The 22111-nt window shown below is 39.1% G+C and overlaps 1 protein-coding gene across 1 annotated transcript in view; it reads right to left on the minus strand.

Moving 5' to 3' along the window:
* The window catches only part of PACRG (parkin coregulated), a 482604-nt gene that overhangs the window by 176818 nt on the left and 283675 nt on the right, over positions 1–22111 (minus strand). Inside the window, exon 3 of the mRNA XM_072141304.1 lies at positions 3485–3656. Within this exon, the coding sequence (XP_071997405.1) occupies positions 3485–3656 (172 nt within the window). The remainder of the gene's footprint in view (positions 1–3484; positions 3657–22111) is intronic.

Consider the following 22111-nt stretch of genomic DNA (forward strand, 5'->3'; position numbering starts at 1 on the left):
GACCTATTTCTGCATTTTTGTGGAAAAATTCTGGATTGTTATTTTAGAATTTTTACATTCTTTATTGTTACTCTTGAACAACATTTTAGACTGAATACATTTATCAAGCTTTCTGAAAGTCAGAATATTTCTAGTTGCCCATGGCAACCAATCACAGCTCAGCTTTCATTTTACCAGTGCTCATGAATATTTTAAAGGGAAGCTGTGATTGGTTGCCATGGGCAACTAGAAATATTCTGACTTTCAGAAAGCTTGATAAATCTTCCCCATTAAGTTTAAACGTATGTAGCTATTTTTGTTTGTAACCCTAAAATAGACAATCTAACAGTATGTGGCATTATATGCCACAAACTCTGATATATTATTTGAAATACCATATACACTCGAGTATAACCCGAGTTTTTCAGCACAAAAAATTTGATTTGCAAAAAAAACTTAACTCTGCTTATATTCGAGTCAAGAAAAAAAACAAAAATTGTACTCACCTTCCGACACCTGTCCTCTTTTATTCACACACCATGTAGCACGTCCATAGCACGCACCTTGACGTCAGCCGCAAGCTGACATTCTAGTGTGTGTGCCGGCATCCGCACACACTATGAAGTCAGGGAGCAGCTGCCCCCAATATAAAAGCATTATATTGGGGTCAGGGGCTGGGCAGGCAATATACTACAGGGGCTGGCAGTCTATATACTGGGGGGCAGGCTATATACTACAGGGGATGACAGGCTATTTACTATAGGGACTGGCAATCTATATACTGGGGGGCAGGCTATATACTACAGGGGCTGGCAGGCTATATACAATAGGGGGATGGCAGGCTACATACTACAGGGGCTGGAAGGCTATATGCTACAGGAGAAGGCAGGCTATATGCTACAGGGGCTGGCAGGCTATATACTTGGGGGGCCTGGCAGGCTGTATAATACAGAAGACTGGCTGGCTATATATTACAGGGGCTGGAAGGCTACATACTACAGGGGCTGGCAGGCTATTTACTACCGGTGCGGGCAGGCTATATACTACTGGTGGCTGGCTGGCTACACACTGGGGCTATATACCCCTTGAGAAAGACCAGCAGGTTGAAACGCGCGTTGGGGATTTTGTAGACCCGGTAATTATGGTTACAGGTTTCTGGCTTACAGCTATCTACACTATATACTTTTATATTTATTAATAGTCTCTTGACTGTGGTGACTTGGTGGTAACGCTGTAAACCGGTCGGGCACATATAATGCTACAACATACTATTGATTTTATATGAGCATGCCCTTTATTGTGAATTATTGATTTCCTGTAAACCACATGTCCTGGTCTTTGTAGACTTCTGTCTCTACTGCAGCCATCCTTTTATTCGTATATGTTTTGAATACACATTGTAACCAATAAAGCTTATGTATTCACTTTTTCAATACATTGTCAGTCTGCACCTTATTCCTCTGTTTTCTCTGTTGTTCAGTATATATATTGTTATGTATGAGGAGGATTTAGAGTTTCTTGGTACAACCTTTTCCACATGGGCATAGGTTAATTTTAACCTTTTGGCACATTGATACCGAAGGTCATCAATTTTTCTTATATGATTTACTATATACTGGGGGGCTGTGGCCAATGCATTTCCCACCCTCGGCTTATACTCGAATCAATAGGTTTTCCAGTTTTTATTGTGCTAAAATTAGGGGTCTTGGCTTATATGTATATTATAGTGTAACTAGGTTTCACTGTGGAGGCTTGTGAACATATTTTTGGGGATATATTTTTATGTATCTTTAAAATTTATAAAGTTTTTTTAATTTTATCTTTACTTTCTATCTTTAGAAACTCAATACTGATGTTTGAGAACTCTATATTTTCCATTTAATACTGTCAGTGTCTTGGTTGTGCTCAGTCTATAAAAACTCAGAAGCAGCTTCTCTGTACCAGCATTAGACTAATCACGTGTTTCATCACATGATCAATAAAAGAAGAGCTAAGAGTCATTGCTACAAGCTTGTTAGTTTGCTCAAGGAAAGACTGGATACCCTGACAGTGGTCTCTGTTTTACAAAATAGAGCTACAATCTCATCCCTTCCCTTTGCTTAGCAATGTTGCTGATCTTTCTGTTCCCTGCACCACTACTAATGAATTGATTTTACATTACTACTACTTCTGCTAGTCAATTTTTGAATGTATTATCCACTAATGTTGATTGACTCCTCATAAGTACCTATAGTACCATTACTGGAGCTTCTTCTCATGTGAACAACTTGTATAATGAACTGTAAAGCAGAATCCACATACAATGTACATATGTACATGTCAATGGGAAATGAGCAACCGCATGGCACAATCACTTTGTGGTGAAACATGCTGACCGCACCTTGACCATGCACGATAGAAGGCAATGGGGGCCATAAAGTAGCTGTCGTTTTTCAGCTGGCTTACTCCCCCCATTTATGGTTGTGTGCATGAAGCCTAAAAGTTGTAAAGAATACATACTTTATACATAATTTCCGGTCCGTCCTATCTAAATTGACCCACACTGATATTCAAATCCAGCACTGTCCCAAGGTATGAATACATTCTCTGTATCTCAGTACACAGATTGCTGGTCTTGGAATGCTGTTTTTCCTTCAATCCATGGTATACTGTACATTGCTAGAATTTTAAAAATAGGGTGTGAATAGATCCTTATAATGACTATTGTTTGCATCATATGCAATGTAACATAAACAGTGCTTACTAAAGCTGTGGTGTGATTGTAGAGACCCCAGACCCATTCATCCAAACTCAATTCATTTTAAGTCAATCTCTTGAGGCACAAAGCATCTTCCGACCATTCCTTATACACTCCTAATGAGTGTTACTGATGCATATTGCTGCCTCTGCTATATAGAATACTGAATGTGTATAAATATGGGTTACATTACTGCACATCCTTTAATGCCAGGTGCATTTTTGTGTAGGATCAGCACCCTTTTATGGAGCCTAATTTTGTTTTCCTGTTTTAAATTGAAGTTTTATGTTTTTTAATAAATCCTTTAGTAAAAAGAGCTCAACTCCTTTTCTGATCATTTAGAAAGCCTCGTATCACTCCCAGGTTTATGACTTAATGGAGACCTGGGGAAATACATTACATTACCAATTGCAATAAAATGAGAAGTTGTTAATAATTGTGCCTGCATTTAGAAACATCACGTTACACAATATCATTTCACAGTCGATGTCTTTATAAAAGATGGTTCCATGGAGACAATATTCAGAACTTCTATATCTAGTGGCAGCAATGTCATCACACCACTGTGCTTTAAGATAAAGCGATGGCCGTTACTAAAGTAATATTTTATATCAAAAAGAGGAAGATTGAAACTCACCAACATTCACTAAACTAGTTTTACATTACTCTCTACTGTCTATTAAAGTTTTGGTGGCTCACTCATAGCAGAGTACAGTATAAAATTAGAACAAGACATACATTTCCATTCTGCCTAACTCACATACTTACTTTTTATGGGTATAATGAGCTGCGGGATGACAGGAAGAATCTTTGGTCCTCCATGCTCCAGCATGTCATGGATTCCTTGACGTGCAAAAAACTCATAGGGATGTGCTATTTCACAAAGACCATCAAAGAAAAGAGGCAAGTAGTGATGATAATCCAATTTCTCAATCTCCACCTAAAACAAGTCAAGAAATAAAAGAAGATATAATTAACATTCAGTGAAGCAAATGGGAAAAAAACAAGGCTTTAATGAAAGAGATGCTTAGCCTTAAACCATACTTCCACCAGCAGCAATACTGTAGATATAAACTATTAAAGACACATTGTGGGAAATACATATTCCAAATGAAGGTAATTGACTGGCTATGAGCTGTTGAGCGCCTAAGGGGTTTCACAACACTGGGATGCTAATGCTACTACTATGACAGTCAGTCTGAAGTTTCCTGTGGATTTCTAGTAAAATGAATAAAGAAAAGTGTACATCTTTACATTTTTATTTATTTAAATATTACTAAAATTGTCTTACAACATTCTAATTTTGTTTATGGCAGTATTATTATATTACAATACGATACAAAAGAACTTTATTCATCCCTCAGGAAACTGTGGTGTACATTCGTAGTGTACAATAATGAATGCCACATAAATAGACAGAAAATACAAGAAAATGAGAAAAATAACATACATAAAAAACGAACACCAAATGAAATGGCTTAACTGGGGGAGGGAGGTGGAGGGTTACTAGGTTGATACTAGATCTGCTGATACTGGGCGCTTATCGTGCACCTATTGTTGGAGTAATAATAAATATATTTGCTACGACTCCTCACCTGCCAAATGCTGACAATGAGACAATGCATTGTGACCTCCTGGTGATATTGGTGAGCCTGGTATATTCCTTTTTTTTTGACCCCTTACCAGCAGACACTAGCAAAGCATACGATGCTTACGATAGTGGATATGTTGAGCATTTTTAGGAATTTTTTTTTACAGATGCAGAATGACTTGAGTTTCCAGCGGAAGTACATTCAAGATAAAGTGTTTTTGAGTGCTATGGTGCTGTTAGCCATCCATTGTAGCTTATCATCAATTAAGACACCAAGATATACTAGATAGTATGGACCTGGTCGATTGCCCTGCCTTTCATTAAGATCGGTTTTTGGGATGTTTTTTTCTTCGCAGGTCTAAGACCATTTATTTTGTTTTATCCACATTTAGTAGGAGGTTGTTACTATTGCTTCCCTCCACAAAATTGCTTCCCTACACAGGCAACGATGACTGAATCCTCCAAACAGTTCTGAAGGTGTCAGGAGTGGTAGTGGATGTGAGATGTATATAGAGTGAACAGGAATGAGAGAGTGCATTGAAGCAGCATCCGATACGTGAATTGACAGTGTTGTGCCTGCCCGCACAACCACCGAAGGTGAGCAAAATATTTCTATATTTTGACAACATCGGAAAACCACATTTATTTGCACCAGAGAGCGCCTGTTTACTTTTTCTCACTTTTTCTCTGTCCTTTAGAGAGTGGTTGGCTTGGGGTGCACCTTACATGCTAACTAGTGTATTTGATTGTATGTTGCCCATTTGGACATACTGGGGTCTTTAAGTTAGGTAGTCATATATCCAAGTCGCTGTTAAAAATTGAACAATTCATCTCTTATTAGAGCCAGATCGATGGTATTGAACACACTTGAGAAATTGAAATAGGTGATCCTCACTGCAGTACCAATATGCTCTAAGTAGGAGTACGTCTTGTGTAGAAGGAAAATAATGGAATCATCCACACTCATCTTGCAATTATATGCAAACTGCTCCCACTTACAGCCTACTTCAGGTGAGGTAGAAGGACCCTTTATGGACTTGATTTTGTGGGATGTTAAAGCAATTGTTCTGTCTCTATAGTCATTTGGTCTTTTTGTAGGGGGTGTATGCATGAAACTTTCCAGTTATTATTACTTATTGGACATCGAAGACATCCACTGTTTATGTTGCTGCACACTCTGTATCTGTAGCTCAAGTTAAGGTATCACATTTTATGAATAAAGTGTTATTATATTTAAAGCATCTCAAAGAAGAACAGAACAGAACTGCAAAAACTGTCCGGGGACATTCAGGTACCAATGACCATGGTCACGAAAGTGTTAAAGGGAACCTGTCACCACATTTGCACATATACAGCCAGTGACAGGTTACTATAGAGTACTATAGAGCTCTATAAACTATATGACTACATAGAGCTTTAAATGTCTCTAATTGAATATTAGCAGACAGTCCCTAAGTAAAAGGAGACAGAGCAGTGATTTGAAGAGACACAGAGCTGTCAGTAAGAATAATGGGGTGTGGCTCACTGCCAGCCTGACAGAGAGCTAAGTCTGAGATACCAGAAATGAGTCAGAAAACCTAATATGCATATTAAAAAAACGTCTGTAATTAAGGTACAGTGTCTCACTGGGAGCTAATTTAAGGTAATATGGGGAGGACTTGTAACCCTTTATCGGCAGGCAGTGTTAGTCAGGGGGGTAAAAATCTGTTGACAGGTCCTCTTTAAAAAATAAATGTCCACTACTATCATATTGTAATGGTTTTGTTATACAGCCTAACATGAAAAAGATCTGAGATGGAAACCTTAGATTGATATCCAACATTTACAGTTTTATACAATCCGATAGTAGAAATATAAGAAATACACAGCAGAATGCCCGTGAGAAGGCAACAACCTGAAGAAGCGCAAAATCGTGTGAAACGGACGTCGCCTTCTCACGGGCATTCTGCCCTCACCTCCCTCCCTTGCATGTCCTTTCTGTGAGTATGTATATCTATGCACTTCAATAAAAGAAGATAAACTGAGTACTACTGAAGATTGGTGAGTGCCATTCATTTTTCATATTTCTAGGATTGTCTATATCATCTTAATCAAAGGACTGGGAACCGTCAGTCATGTTTTGTTCCTACATTCAGGTGTATTGCTCAACTTAGGCACTTTTTCCGGAGCACATATTTCGTGTGATATTTTTGGTGACACAAGGTGGTGCCGTTGTTACCTCTTGATATTAGTGTATTTACAGTTTTATGTGTGCCCTTAAAACACATTTTTATAGACAGTGCTATCACATTATTTATTATTATTATTATTATTAATAAATATTATAATTATTATTACAGTGCCCATAACTTAAATTGCTTGAACCCTTATGAATACAGATACCGTATATACTCGAGTATAAGCCGACCCAAGTATAAGCCGAGACCCCTAATTTCAACACAAAAAACTGGGAAAACCTATTGACTCGAGTATAAGCCGAGGGTGGGAAATGCATTGGTTACAGCCTCCCAGTATATAGTCTGCCAGCCGCTGTAGCATACAGCCTGTCCAACCCCTGTAGCATACAGCCTGCCCAGCCCTTGTAGTAGGAAAAAAAATAACACTGTACTCATCTTTCCGACGTCCCCCATAGGTCCTCTTCTGTCTCAGACTGTCTCAGACAGAAGAGGACCTATGGGTGACGTCAGAAAGGTGAGTTTTGTCTTTATGTTTTTAGTTGACTCGAGTATAAGCCGAGTTAGGGTTTTTGAGCACAAATTTTGTGCTGAAAACCTAGGCTTATACTCGAGTATATAAGGTATATTAACTTGAACTGGACGGAACAACCATATCTTCAGTTTAAAAAATAGATAGGAGATCACATAACACTTTTAGTGCATGTTAATGATAACATGAAGTAGTTTGCTTGAGGCCTAAATGCACAAATATGTGTTGTAGAGCCCACACATTATTACCGATATTGCTACCCATGGGGCCTAATATGTTTTCCTAAAATAAGTGTTAGTTTTCAACATTCAATAACCCTTATTACCACATGCTACAATGCCCATGCAAGACAATATATTTGTTTATTTTGAACCGAAAATACTCATTTTTACATAAAAGGGAAAGTAAAGTAAGTTTATATATTTAATCTAATTTTAATGAATCTACTGAGAAATTGAACTAAATTAAACCATAAAATCTTATTTTGAACAACTACAACTACTCTAGTGGCAGCAATAAAAACTTTGCTCTAGCTTCTCCTTTAAGTATGTTAGTTTCCGTATAGCATATTTTGCCAGTAGCACATAATTTGTAGGACACCACAAACAGGAATAATGAATAATGTTTGTTTTAATTAGCCATATGTTAATAGTTTACTGTAAAGGTTGCAGAACCTGTTTTATGAGCTGCAAAAATGTTCATTTCTGCTGTGTTCTGCCAAAAATATCTAAAATGTACTTGTAGTAAATTGCTGTATTCAGGGTATTGGTTGGTTAAACTCATTCTTCATTCCGCAGAGATTAAATTCACCCGTATGGCACTAAAGTCCACATGTTATATATGAAATCATAGCTCTGCTTGAAATGCCTTTTCTTTATTTCAATTCACAGGGTGAAATGTGATAAATAGAATTAGGCCTCTTCATATATTTCTAAGAAAGGTGTTGTTACTTGTTTATGGGCTATATTGTAGTTTTACAAAATAGTCTTACAAAATATCATACTCTTTAGCATAATATACTCTTTGGCATATACCCATATAGGTTTTCAAGGGTTTACCAATTCAGGCAGTTAATTTGTTTCTCTTCTACAAACATATAGGGGGTCATTTATCTTTTTTAGGGGGTCTTTTTTTCTCTTATAATTGAAACCTTATTTGGTGCATTTGCAAATCGCAGTAAATTGGCAAACAAATTCAGACAGGCAGAGGCAAAAATTTAGAAAAGGGTTGCAGAAGAATTTACACATACATATGCATATGCCTGATATATCACCCTCGAAGATAATTAAACAAGTACCAAAGCAAGAAAAAACAAAAAGAGAAACACACAAATGTCCTGACTAAAGATAAATGACCCCCCTAAACTATATATAGGTAAAGCTTTTTTTTATGAATTATTCTGACTACTCAACCAGTGTATGGTTGTAGTATTAAAATTTCTCCAAACATAAGATAAAAGTCTTCTAAGATGTCAACGGATCTTAGTTGTAAAAGTTAACGCCAATGATTGCAGTACACCAATGAAACTACCAGTGTATGGAATGGCTGGTGTTATTAAGTTATTAAGCAGTATTCCAGAATTACTATTGGTGTTGGCCATGACTGATTGAATAATCAGTGGTACATCGGTGAAAATACCAGTGTAAGGCATGACTGGCAGTATTTGGCTAATTCCCAGTGCATCACTGATACTAGCAGTGTAGGCCATGCCTGGCAGTATTGGGTTAATGGTGGTACATCAATGATACTACCAGTGCTGGGCATGACTAGCAGTATTGTGCTACAGTAATTGGTGGTACATCAGCAGTTCTAGCAGTGTAGGGCATGGCTGGCAGTATTGGGCTAACTGGTGGTACATTAGCGATACTACCAGTGTAAGGCATGTCAGGCAGTATTTGGCTAATTCGCGGTGCATCAGTGATACTACCAGTGTAGGGAATGGCTGGCAATATTGGGCTAATTGTTGGTACATTAGCGATACTAGCAGTGTAGGGGATGACTGGCAGTATTGGGTTGATTGGTGGTACATCAGAAATACTAGCAGTCTACGGCATGGCTGACAGTATTGGGATAATCGGAGGTACATCAGCGATAATGCCAGTGTAGGGAATGACTGGTGGCATTTGGCTGATTGCTGGTGCAGCAGAGATACAACAGTATAGGCTATGACTAACTGACTTCGGGTGAACAGTCTAAGTATAACAATTATGTTCTGACAGTCATGCCATTATTATTGTTATGTCTCACCACTATGCCAATCAATTAATTTGGCTGATCCATTCAAAAAATGGAGTATCGCTCAGTTCTTATGTCAGGTGTATACCTATGGAGTATTTATGATAATAGCACACAAGAATAAATGAAGTGAAGGCTGAGAGGACAAGGTGACTGTGTCAGAAGGAATGATGAGCGTCAATATAATATGGAAACCTTCAAAACAGCCCTTATACTGTGCCCAGCAACAAGCTTCAGTATTACAGTGAGCTATATCTTATGTGTGTAAAGATATCAACTCTAAAAGTACAAGAGGAAAGCATTAACTATTTATTTATTTAAAGGACTGTCACCGAGCTCCTCATTTACTGAAAATTCAATATAAGATGCTAAGTGTGACTTCAACCTCTAAACTCTTATTCATTTTAGCCCGTATTACTCACTTTATATAGGACTTTTTCAATTAAGAAATTGATCATTTGGCTCAGTTTCAAGGCCTTACTTCTGAGCTATTTCAATTTCTGTAATAAGTATTCCTATAACGTGACCTTTCAAGGTTATATAAGCAGCTCGTTTAATTAACTACTTTAGTGCTGGAGGGAGGAATGGATAGATGAGAGCATAATCCATGGAAAAGGGCAATACATTTTTGTCCTTTCAATATAAATTAAGTCTATGCTATGTTTTTCTAATCTGTTTGGCTTCCACATATGTACAGTTTCACATGTTTATCCACTTTACAGAGAAGCTGGGCAGAATAAATTCATCATTAGACATACCGTACATTAGCAATCTCTTAGATGTGGCCTGCTGATCTTATTTTCCTTAATTGCTTTATGTCTAAGAAGCTCAGTTCTGTAACAAATTTTCCTGCCTTATGGCTACTAAAGAAACATATCTTTATTAAGCCTAAACAGTTTAAACTTTTTGGAGAGAGGAAAATGTTAAAATTGCCAAGTCAACTTACTTTTGGTTGACATTGTGCTATTATATATATAGTATACTTATTAAAGTCGTTGAGTAATAATTGAGTTGTCTTTTTCAATATAAATGAGTTGTCTTTTTTTTTAAACACATTTATAGTGTTTATCCCGAGATAGGAAGTTATCACCAATCCACAGTAGAGAGGACAATTTCCTAATAGGCTAAGAACCCAAACCATGGGGACAATGGGGATCCTGTTCTCAGTAATGGGTGGGTCCTGTTCTCACTAATGGGTGGATACTGTTCTAACTAATGGGTGAAGCACAGCACTCAGCTATCTTTGGCTGATCCCATAGAACTGAATAGAGTGGCAGGACACTGGCTCGCACTGTTGATCCAACCATTAGTGAGATCAAGATCTCCATTCTAGTAATTGCTAGGGAGTCACATTCTCTTGATTGGTGGGAGTCACAACAATCAGACACTAACCATTTAGAAAGTTATTCCCTATTCTATGTATTGGGGATAACTTCCTTATTAGGGACAACACCTTTAAAAAATATAAACTGCTGCAAATGTAAAAAAAGGTAAATAACACTATTCACCGATTGAGGAACTCCAACAGTTCTCTCGGACAATTACACAACATTTCATTTTACATGCAGCCAGATATTTATCGTCTTCACATACACAATTATAATAGTATTATAAAATGGTTTTCCACTCTTTAATAGATTTTGACTGTTCCCGGAAAGGCTTTTACTCAACAACCACTTGAGTAGTGATATCATTTGATGGCTTAAGTTAATTAAACACTCTTTTAAACAGAAATCTATTTAGCAGAGCATAGCATTTTATTTTTTGCTAGGAGGTCTGTTTTGTTCAGTAATGGATAGATAGAATGGTCATGGTTTATTTTGTTTCCAAGTAGATTTTTTTTCCCTAATGAAGAATCCTTAGAGGGAGAAAATAATGGAAGACTGTGGTAAGGAAATATATGATCTGTAGAAAGAAATGTTGGTTACCTATAATTGCCACTGGTAAAACAATAGTCTACTAGCACTAAAACCAATTGAATACACATTTGGGATTTTTATTCTAATTCAATGAAAAACCTGACTATAAAGAAAAACTAATTTTGTTCTATTTCGACAATACCTGTGATTACACTGAAATGAGAAGCTCAAATAGCATGTTAATGTGTTCCTCTGTAGACATGTATTTCCAGTGATTAGGTGAAGGGGAAGGAAGATGGTCATATGAATTAGATGAATGAGGCAGATTTTGCAATCTATTCTATACAGTAGTCAGAATTCTTAATTTAATAATAATAATAAATCTTTATTTATACTACACCATCATATCATTACAAATCATGTGGTACATATACAAACAAAATAAGACAAACAAATAAGAGTAAAAACAAGGTCATATGAAACTATAGGAGCGAGAGCCCTGCTAACAAAAGCTAAAAATCTATGAAATTTGTGCAAAAGACCATTTTTGGACATTTTGACGACTTGTGTAAATTTGTAGGTACAAAGCAATGTCAAGTCTTTAAATAAATCTGATATTGGAGGCCTAATTTTCAAGGGGTCCAGTCCATAGTACATAGATCTTTATGTTGGGCCATCTTCTCAGTGAAAGGGTTTGCCCATGAAAGAAAGTTCTAAATTTTTAATCCCCTAGTGATGTTTGCAAGATAATTTTTAACCCATTACAATTTTACTCAGTTTTAGCTCCTATAACTCAGTGATGATTCCAGAGTGTGTCTAAGCAGACACTTCATGATCCCTCTAGTGCTATGAGATGCTGTGTGCTATACTTTCATTTAGCTTCTGAACATTTACTAGTGTCTGGCTAGTAGAAAAAGAGAGATGAGACAGATCAAAGATGAGAGACATTGAAATCCATGAGATGGATTTAAAACTCAATAACACTCTTAGCTATGCTATAACACACACCGTCAGCCCTGTTATACCTCCTTTACTTATTATAAAGATCTTATATGTAGTTTGTAGAGTAAATGTTTGCACACTATTTGCTGGCAGGAAGTGTCTGTTAGTATAGGAGCTGGTATAGGAGCTGGTAGAAGAGGGGCGGAGAGCACTGCATGGGGCAGACAGGAGAAGCAATTTATGAGAAAAATCTGTCCTGCCAGAAAATTTATGCTCGGATCCCCGGGCAACCAAAATACTTTACACCAGGATTGATAGAGACAGGTCGTAATTATATCTGGAAATGCTATATTTTTGTTAATAACAGTGAATAAGAGAATGCGTTATTTTGTTATCCTGAGTATATTTAAAGGAAACCTACCATTTAATTTAATGCATTATGAAGCAATTATACCTTGAGAATGCTGTAGTTACACTGATGCAGGATCATATCTTGGTTAATCCCTGAGCTGAGTGGTTTTGCTGAAAAAACAATTATAACATTCAGGACCTTGGGAAAGCTGGGTAAGGCTGGCTGACATTAAAACATTACACACAGGTGCTTGTAATTAGGTTAGTCAAGACATGACTAATCAACCTGAGCTGGATCACTCATGCACAGCAACTGGGGGATGGTGCAGCAATTGATTATTCTGCCTTTAGACACAACCCAGTGATTACATCATACTCCCCTGCAGAGAATAACTCAGTGCTAGGAGAAGCGCTAAAGCAGTCATAGAAGCGACAGAGCTTCATTATCATAATGTTATTTCTGTTTTACCAGCAAAACCACTCAGCTTAGGGATCAACCAAGATATGACCCTGCATCAGTGTAGCTACAGCATCAAATCAAATGGTAAGTTTTCTTTAATAATCTTTTCTTTGTGGGGATACCCCTTTAAGGGACTTTGGGGAAGGGGAACAGCAAGACCTGCACACATTATGTGGACATGTATAGGTGTGTATGTACTTCATGTGTGCATACTGAATGTAGATGTAAATTAATGTATATACTATATGTATATGCATGATACAATGTATGTATGTGTATATGGATATATAGTGAATATATGTTTATAAGAGTGTATGTGAATTTGTTATATTCCTACAGTATGCATGTGTATATAAACTGTATTCAAAGTATATGTATATAAGTCTATATAACGCATGTATGTGTATATGTGTATATACTGTATGCATGTATAATATGTATATATATATATATATATATATATATATATATATACATTATGTGTATATGAATGCATAAATGTACGGTATGTCTTTGTACATACTTCTATGGGGCCCAGCCTCTTCCAGTTATGACCCTGCATGGCATATTAACATGGGGATAATGCTGTAATAAGACTATTCCCATTTTCCTAGTGTAAACACTTACATTACTTGACAGATGTGGTGTCAGTGCATAGGAAAATACCCAGTGCATGGCAATTTTTTAATTTTACAGCTATCATAAAGAATTGACTTTCAGCAAAAACACATACAAAGAACGTGTAATTTGTGATAACAATAGGGTGTGTGTTTACTTTGCTGATTGAGGGAATATTAACACAGAAACATCCCTAATTTAATGGGTGGCTAAATAGAGAGCAGTGATAGGAAGCGGCAGCACATGCCAGATCCATACTAATTAAAGTGTCCACTAGACAGGGCTGATAAATGTGGAATGCACTCAGAAACTGTCTGTACAAGGTAAATAACAGACTCTTATCTAGCCACCAGTCAAATGGCTTCCTCTATGTAGAATCCATCAGAAATCACTTGTACTGGCTAAAAGGTGTCAATCACACATCATACAAAGGTTCTTGGATAAATAAGCACAAAAGACAGTAAAGGGAAAGTAAGGTCAGAGACTACTTCACTTCCTAGATTCCACTTTTACTGATACAGGCAGATGTTTAGCCTTAGTAAATAGCAACATTTACAAATGAAAAAAGTGAATATATTAGCATTTGTTATAGCTAGAAATATCAATACATTATTAACACTTTAATAACAAAACACAATTGTTTGAAAGGTTTGATAATGGGGATGATGTATTAGGACTGGCGCGACATGCCGGATTACTAACATGTTCTTAGCTTGCAATCATTCCACTGCAGCATTCCTGAGCCAAATTACAATGTATGTCCCATGTGGGGACAAGGGAAACAAAGTCACAAATTCCATGATGTGCATCAGCCCCAATGTCTAAATGTATTAAAATTTAAAAAAAATTATGCCCCTTTCTGTTGGATTTGTACCCCTCATTCTAATTTTCTGAAAAGTCCATGCTGAGACCTGGTAACATCACCAGCTCCCTGCACTAGTGGAAAGAGGAAAGCATTGAATACATTTCAATATTGTAAGAACCTTTCTTTCTTATAAATACGGCCGTTCCTGTCTATACTGAAATCAGATTACTGCAAAGGGAGACAGGTCGGGCAGGAGAGTAGTAATCATTCACCATCAGGGAATCCGATGGTAGATGTCCTTTAACAGACTAAAAAATAAAAATAAAAATTATGTCTGAAGTGTAGAGCATCTACTAGCTAGTTAACAAACTTGAAATACTTCCAAAGAGAGAAAGGAAAGTCATATCAGTATATATTTAGAGTGTTATCTAAAGAATTCCTCCATCATATATGAGCCAAATTAAACTGGAAATAAGCCAACATTGAAATATATATTTTTTACACAACAATTTTTTTTTTCTTTCAACACCATCTACACTTTAACATGCTAATATGAGCTTTGTCATTATTCACATTTGAGTTTTTTTTGGCATATTAGCATAACATTTTCAGAGTCACTCTCACAGTTATATAGCTACAAAAATAGTGGGCACTAGAGATTGGCGAATTTGTTGAAATTCTATTTGACACAATTCGCCGAATTTGATTCGAATCATGATGAATCACGTAAAAAAAACTGGTATTTCCCGGGTGCAGAGAGCTTGTAGGGTGTTGTAGAACATTGTACCATGCTCAAATATGTATAGGGCACGTGGTTTGGTCTTCAAACAATGCTGTGTTTTAGTATGACACGCACATGACAGCCTGACAAAGTAATGCCTATGCCAGATAGAAAGAACTGAGTTAAGGGCAAGGATCCCAATGTAAGATCAAAGAGTACACTCTTTTTACACTGACATCAGATGATTCCATAGATTACAACAGAACCTGTTCTGTTAAACGCTGATACATGTAGACCCCCCCAAAAGAGTGGAGAGGACATCGGCAGTAATTTTGCAATGACATCACTGATCATTTTGCCCTTCTTTTCATCCATCAGTGTCTGCTTTCAATTGGTCAATAATCCATCATCAGTATTGCTAAAGTCAAAAACAAACAGGAGTGGATCCAAAACAGATATGACCGGTAAATGGGATATTTGCATGTCCTCTGTGTTCTGTATCCACTTTTGGCTATCAATCCTGAAGCTTTTCATTCCTTCTGACAGGTGAAATGAAGGGGAAAACCAAACATAGTGGCAATGTCATATAGTGGTGGAGGGTGGAAACAGTATTATGGAAATCATAGGGTGTTCCAGGGAGACAGCGGTCAGTTGGCAGCAGCATGAGTAGGCCGCAGAGTGGCACAATGGCAAATCATGGAGGTGGCAGCAACAAGGTAGGCCACAGAGTGGCACAATGACAGAGTGTGGAGGTGGCAGCGATATGGTAGGCCACAGAGTGGCACAATGATATAGCAAGGTGGGGGCAACATGGGTCCGAGAGTGGCAAAAGCACAAATTCTGGAGGTGGCAGCAGCAGCATGAGGCCGCATAGTAGCACAATGGCAAAGTGTGGAGGTGGCAGCAGCATTAGGTAAGAGAGTGGCACAATGACAAATTCTGGAGGTAGCAGCAGCAGCATGAGGCCACATACTGGCACAATGACAAAGTGTGGAGGTGGCAGCAACATGGTAGGCCACAGAGTGGCACAATGACAGAGTGTGGAGGTGGCAGCAGCAACATGAGGTCAGAGAGTGGCAAAAAGACAAAGTGTGGAGATGGCAGCAGCATTAGGTAAGAGAGTGGCACAATGACAAATTCTGGAGGTAGCAGCAGCAGCATGAGGCCACATATTGGCATAATGACAAAGTGTGGAGGTGGCAGCAACATGGTAGGCCACAGAGTGGCACAATGACAGAGTGTGGAGGTGGCAGCAGCAACATGAGGTCAGAGAGTGGCAAAAAGACAAAGTGTTGAGATGGCAGCAGCATTAGGTAAGAGAGTGGCACAATGACAAATTCTGGAGGTGGCAGCAGCAGCATAAGGCCATATAGTGGCACAATGACAAAGTGTGGAAATGGCCGCAGCAGCGGCATGAGATCAGAGGGTGGTACAATGACAGAGTGTGGAGGTGGCAGCAACCTGGTAGGCCACAGAGTGGCACAATGGCAGAGTGTGGAGTTGGCAGCAACATGGTAGGCCACAGAGTGGCACAATGACAGAGTATGGAGGTAGCAGCAGCAGCATGAGGCCACATATTGGCACAATGACAAAGTGTGGAGGTGGCAGCAACATGGTAGGCCACAGAGTGGCACAATGACAGAGTGTGGAGGTGGCAGCAGCAACATGAGGTCAGAGAGTGGCAAAAAGACAAAGTGTGGAGGTGGCAGCAGCATTAGGTCAGAGAGTGGCACAATGACAAAATCTGGAGGTGGCAGCAGCAACAGCATCATGAGGCTACATAGTGGCACAATGACAAAGTGTGGAGGTGGCAGCAGCAGCATGAGGTCAGAGAGTGGCAGAATGACACCCGCGCTGATGCCACACTACTGGCTGGGCAGGACAGCTTCTCTAATGCAAACTCTGCAAGTTGCGGCCACGCATCAAGTTTGAGTGCTGTCCACGTAGGTCTGCTGCATGGCCTGCTGCTGCTGGTGGTGGCTATCCTCCTCACTAGGCGGGTGAAGGAAGCTGCTCATTAAGGACTCCAGACTTAAGCTGCTGCTGATGGAGCTGCTATCGCTCCTACCCCCCCCCCCCCCATCTCCCCACAGCAGCCATGGCAGTAGTACATAAACGATAACTGCCAGGAATCCCCTGGTCAGATCTGACAGAGGATAGACAATGATGCACATAGGCAGAGGCCAACTGTCTTTGTAGTATTTCTCTATAGCACACCAGTTGTTCCTCCCTCTCGGCAGCTGTAAAAAAAGTCACACATTTTTGACCGGTAGCGAGGGTACAAGAGGGTGGAGAGCCAAAAGTCATCCCTTTGCCGGATGTTCACTATTTGGCTGTCTAGTTAGGCAAAGCAGCATGCTGTGGGCCACCTGCGCAAGTGACTCTGAAGGATGCCCGGCCTCCATCTCCACTGTATACTGCCACGGTGCTTCTGGGTCGTCTGCCTCATCTTCTGCCTCCTCCGGATTCTCCTGCTCCTCCTCTCTTGTCACCTGAGTGGAAAAACCACTGATTTCACCAGACTTTGCTTGTCTGGTCCAATGTCCTCCTCCTCCACCTCCAGTTCAGCCCCCACAGGACTCATGTGGCCATGAGATGTAGTTGCCACTTCTCCAGTGCCCTGACCAGACAGATTTTGCTGAATGAGTTCCAGGACATGAAGCAGTGGAATGACATTATTCATCCCGCAGTCCTGGCGACTGACAAATAACGTGGCCTCTTCAAAGGGCCTGAGAAAAAGGCAGGTGTCACTCATGAGCTGCCAATGGCTGACATCAAAGTTAGACAGGGGAGCACTCTGGTCCGCTTGCATAATCAAAAAATCATTAATGGCTTTTCTCTTTTCATATGGAGGCTGGAATTCCAAAGGGTTGAAACATTGCATATCAGACTATCTTGGGGGAGGCCGTTCTGCTGCTGCAACTCAAGGAGGTTGTGCTTGGCTTTGTAAGAATGGCTGATATGCATGTATAATTTCCTGGCCATTTTCAGAATGTCTTGGGTGGATGTGTGGAAGACTTGAGGAACCATTGACAACCAAATTGAACACGTGCGCCATACAGGGGGCATGGACCATCCCTCCTCACACCATGTTCCTACCATTGTCTGTCAACATGGTTCCGATTTGCAGTTGTCGCGGAGAAAGCCACAGATTGATTTCTTCTTGCATAACCCGGAGCAGTTCCTCCCCTGTGTTACTACGTTCGCCCAGGCAAACCAGGTGTAGAACTGCGTGACACTGCTGTGCTCTGCACATGTGGTATGATGGAGCAGCACTTGTAGAGGCTGAGGTGGTGGTGGTGGAGAAGGAGGAGGCGGACACTGGCGCAGGAGCAGCAGTTTGACAACATGGAGGAGAAATCGGCATCTCCTGTTCAAGTTGTTGGTGTGGCTGGGCGGGTAGCACATTCACTCAGTGGGCCCTAAAGGACATGTACTGGCCCTGACCGTAGTTACAGCTCCCCACATTCGCACTGCCATGCACTTAACATGTGCTTCATTTGTATTTGCAACTGATTTTTACTCTATGGGGGACATGAATATTTATTTCTGCTAGTCAAATTGTCTCATTTTTGCTATTTTTTTTTAAGTACACCGCACCTTGTGCAGTACCTCATGTATCTTTAGTTTTCAGATGTTCCGCATGACTTTTCACTTATTTATCACCTATTTTTTGCGACTTTTTAGGTGTAAATCTGCACCTTGTCCAGGGCAGGAGCAAAGGAAGGATTCTTTTCATGGATCCTGTTTTTTGAAAATTCATACATTTTTGCATTTACACTTTTTTAAATTTATTGTTTTGCCTAATTACATTACTGTTAACATTTGATACTGTACTACACAGTTACAAATAAAAGAACTAACAACTTGTGTAGGTTGGGAAATATGAAATGATGTATTTGTACATAGATGAAATTGTTGTATTTATAATATATGTTGCTTTATTAGTGTCAGCGTCAGCCGGATGGTTCTGGTGTTCTTCTCCAGTAGGGTGTATTTGTGTCAGACTACTCATTTAAAATGTGTATATGAACTAATAAAAGTCTTTTCATATTCTTGTAACAAATTGCTTGTAACCTGGCATTTTTTGTAGGAGTAACATCGACTAGCTGGTGCAGATTTCTGTTTCTGGCACTGTAAATATGCCCAGCTGATTAAGAGGTATACAACTTAATGAATTGGGCTCAATTATCTCCAATACAGGGCGATCAAGACTCCCCCTACTGTTTCTATCAAAAAAGGAGCAGGTCTTTCTTTAGGACTATTTTTAAATAAAAAGCACTTTCTTAGAACTCTGACAGGTGATCAATAGACAACAATAAATAATGACCAATAAATATAGTACGCAGTCTAAGAAGATAAAAGTGGCTTTATCCAGCTGGATGACCCCTTTTCATATGCCCTATAAGTATAAGGACCTCATTAGTGACATCATGTCACAGGCCTCTAGCTTCTAATATTATATGATTTATGTTATAGCATGTAAGTATTCTAATCTGTGACTACAGCAGTAATGGAGTACTCCACCAGATGAGCCGGGCATAGTTAAATGGACATAAATTATATGTAATGCATCAAAATTACTGGAGGGATCCCATACTTGCCAGTTCCATCTATTAGTGTCATCCTGCTGACATATTATTAGGGGAATGCACTATTGTTTTCCTGATGAAAGATAATGGAGACATTTATCAAACAGCAAGAGTTGACCCAAAGGCAAAAATTCTTATAAAAGTTTCACGCCCTTCTATCACCACAGCAAAATTAGAAAGGTAATGTTTTATTAGCTACATTTATCTGTACCACATTCTAAATGCAGTGTAAAAGTTTAATAAACCCCGCAGCTAAATGCAAAACAAGTTTAACTTACATTATTGCCTTTATATACTGTACCACTAAATCGTATGGATGAATATTGCATGCAGCAAATTCCCCTGCACTCGCCGCCGTGATAACACTCCATAATTAGAGCAGGTCTTTGCCCTGTGCTATCATATATAACAATGCAGTGTTCTCATGGCTAGTACTCATCTATGAATAGCAGTAGTCAAGTTAGTGTTAACTTTTCTTTTCAGGTAGATTGGATAAGGTGCTTGCTGTTAGCCTCCTACACATGAAAGTAAAGCAGCTAAATAAATATTTTCTAACACTTTTTTCTCACTTGTTCTAGAAAAATGAAAATCCATTTATGACAGTAACTTCTGTTTTGATGATAAATTTCAGAACTATGTCCTTGTTCTTCTGCTGCTGACACATTTTCAAATGTATTAAAACTGCAATAAGTTAACATCCTGCTTGTGAATTCTAGGCATTTTAGTCATACAGAGGTTTTACATCTATCTAGTTTGTATGTTTCTTTGCTTAAATACAGTGAAGAATTAGTAGAGTATCCTTAGGCAAGACACCACACACCCCAGTACCCTGACATTTTAGCACATGGCATTTACATTACATTTTGAAACCCAATACAACAGCTGTGAAGAGGAGATTTGCCTCATTACATTGTTGTTACCATTTACAAAACACATTTACTTACCTATCCCGCTGACGCCGCCGATCCGCACTGTCCGACGAGGATTCGGAGCTGCCGCGATTCACTATGATCGTGCTTCCAATTTCCTGCATGCGTCACTTCCCCGCTGAGGTCCGCCGGAGTTCACCTTCTTCTTCCCGGTGCATGTAAGTGCTGATCTTGCGACACAATTTAATTTTTACATTCCGCAGTTTGTCCGACGCCGCGCCCCCCCCCATTTGTGTTGCATGAAAGCCGGCGCCAATGCGCCACAACCCGATCGTGTGGGCCAACAACCTGGGGCAATTCAGCACAAAATGGAAAAATTTGGGAAACCCGACAGAAATGCGTCCAATGGACCCTTAGTAAATGTGCCCCAATGTGAACAGTGCATCGATGCATGTGTTTTGGTTTACATTGTGTTAACAAATATGTTTGTAGTGTCTTGACTGTTGCTTTTTGTAAACACAAATGTTAACAACAAGGCAATTAGGAATATCTCCTCTCCTTAGCTGTTTTATTGCATTTCAAAATGAAAGACAGCTGTACTTGGATATGGCCACTGCTGCTGGAGTTAGTGCACAAGGAAAAATATAGTATTGCATGTTAAATGGTTGGAAGTTACTGCATGTCCCACAGCCATTTCTGAGGTATCAAATGCTGAATTTAGGCAGTCCAGCAGGCCTCAATAGTGCATGTCTGGTCAGAGGTGGTCGTTTCCAAGGGACAATGTGGCTACATTTATGGGAAATTATCTTCACACATATTTTTCATAACATGCAATTAAAGAAATGTATATTTATGGCAGATCAATTAAATTTAATGTGCATAGCCAGGTGACAATACTTCTTTAAGGATAGGTCCTCAATATAAGATTGGTGGAGTTTCAACAACTTGCACGCCACAGTTCAGGCAGCAGCAGATAAACAGAGAATGTATCAGGATGCAAAAATATGTGTTCTCTATGTATAAGTTTGTACAGACTTACTGCAACTTAGGTCCCATTGCAACTGAATGGGAGGTGATATGCAGTAACCTGGTCTGACTACTATATCGAGAAAGGTGCTCTGATTCCTGATTCATTCTCTGAGAACAACTGAATTGTGGGGGTGTAAGGTGTTGGACCTCCATCAATCTTATATTGAGGACCTAGTTTATGGCTATGTATCAATATCTTTACCACAGAAAATGCCACTAATGCTCAGAGCTACAGTATTGGACTGCCCTTATGTACAATAAAACATGTTTTTATGAGATCCCATATTCAGTACACTAATATGTAAACTGGCATGCCTCAAGTGCACCTCACATCGTCCACCACAGGACAGTACATTTCCCAAAAAAGAAAATCTAAAAGCAGCACAAAATCCTGAAGACCTTCTACTGTACCTTCCATGTTAACAGATTTAATTACAGCGGCAAGGAATAAATGTAACATTGTGTCTGCGGCACCAGTCAAAGACAGAAACATGAAGCGGATAACTACACACAGATTTACCGAATGACAGGTGCTGAGTGCTGACTAATAATAGTGCCCCTAAGCTTTCCAAAATCTATGATCAACTACTGTGTACTGTGTCTGTAAGTCACTTCTA

The sequence above is a fragment of the Engystomops pustulosus genome, chromosome 3 (genome assembly GCF_040894005.1).
Source record: "Engystomops pustulosus chromosome 3, aEngPut4.maternal, whole genome shotgun sequence".
Lineage (NCBI taxonomy): Eukaryota > Metazoa > Chordata > Amphibia > Anura > Leptodactylidae > Engystomops > Engystomops pustulosus.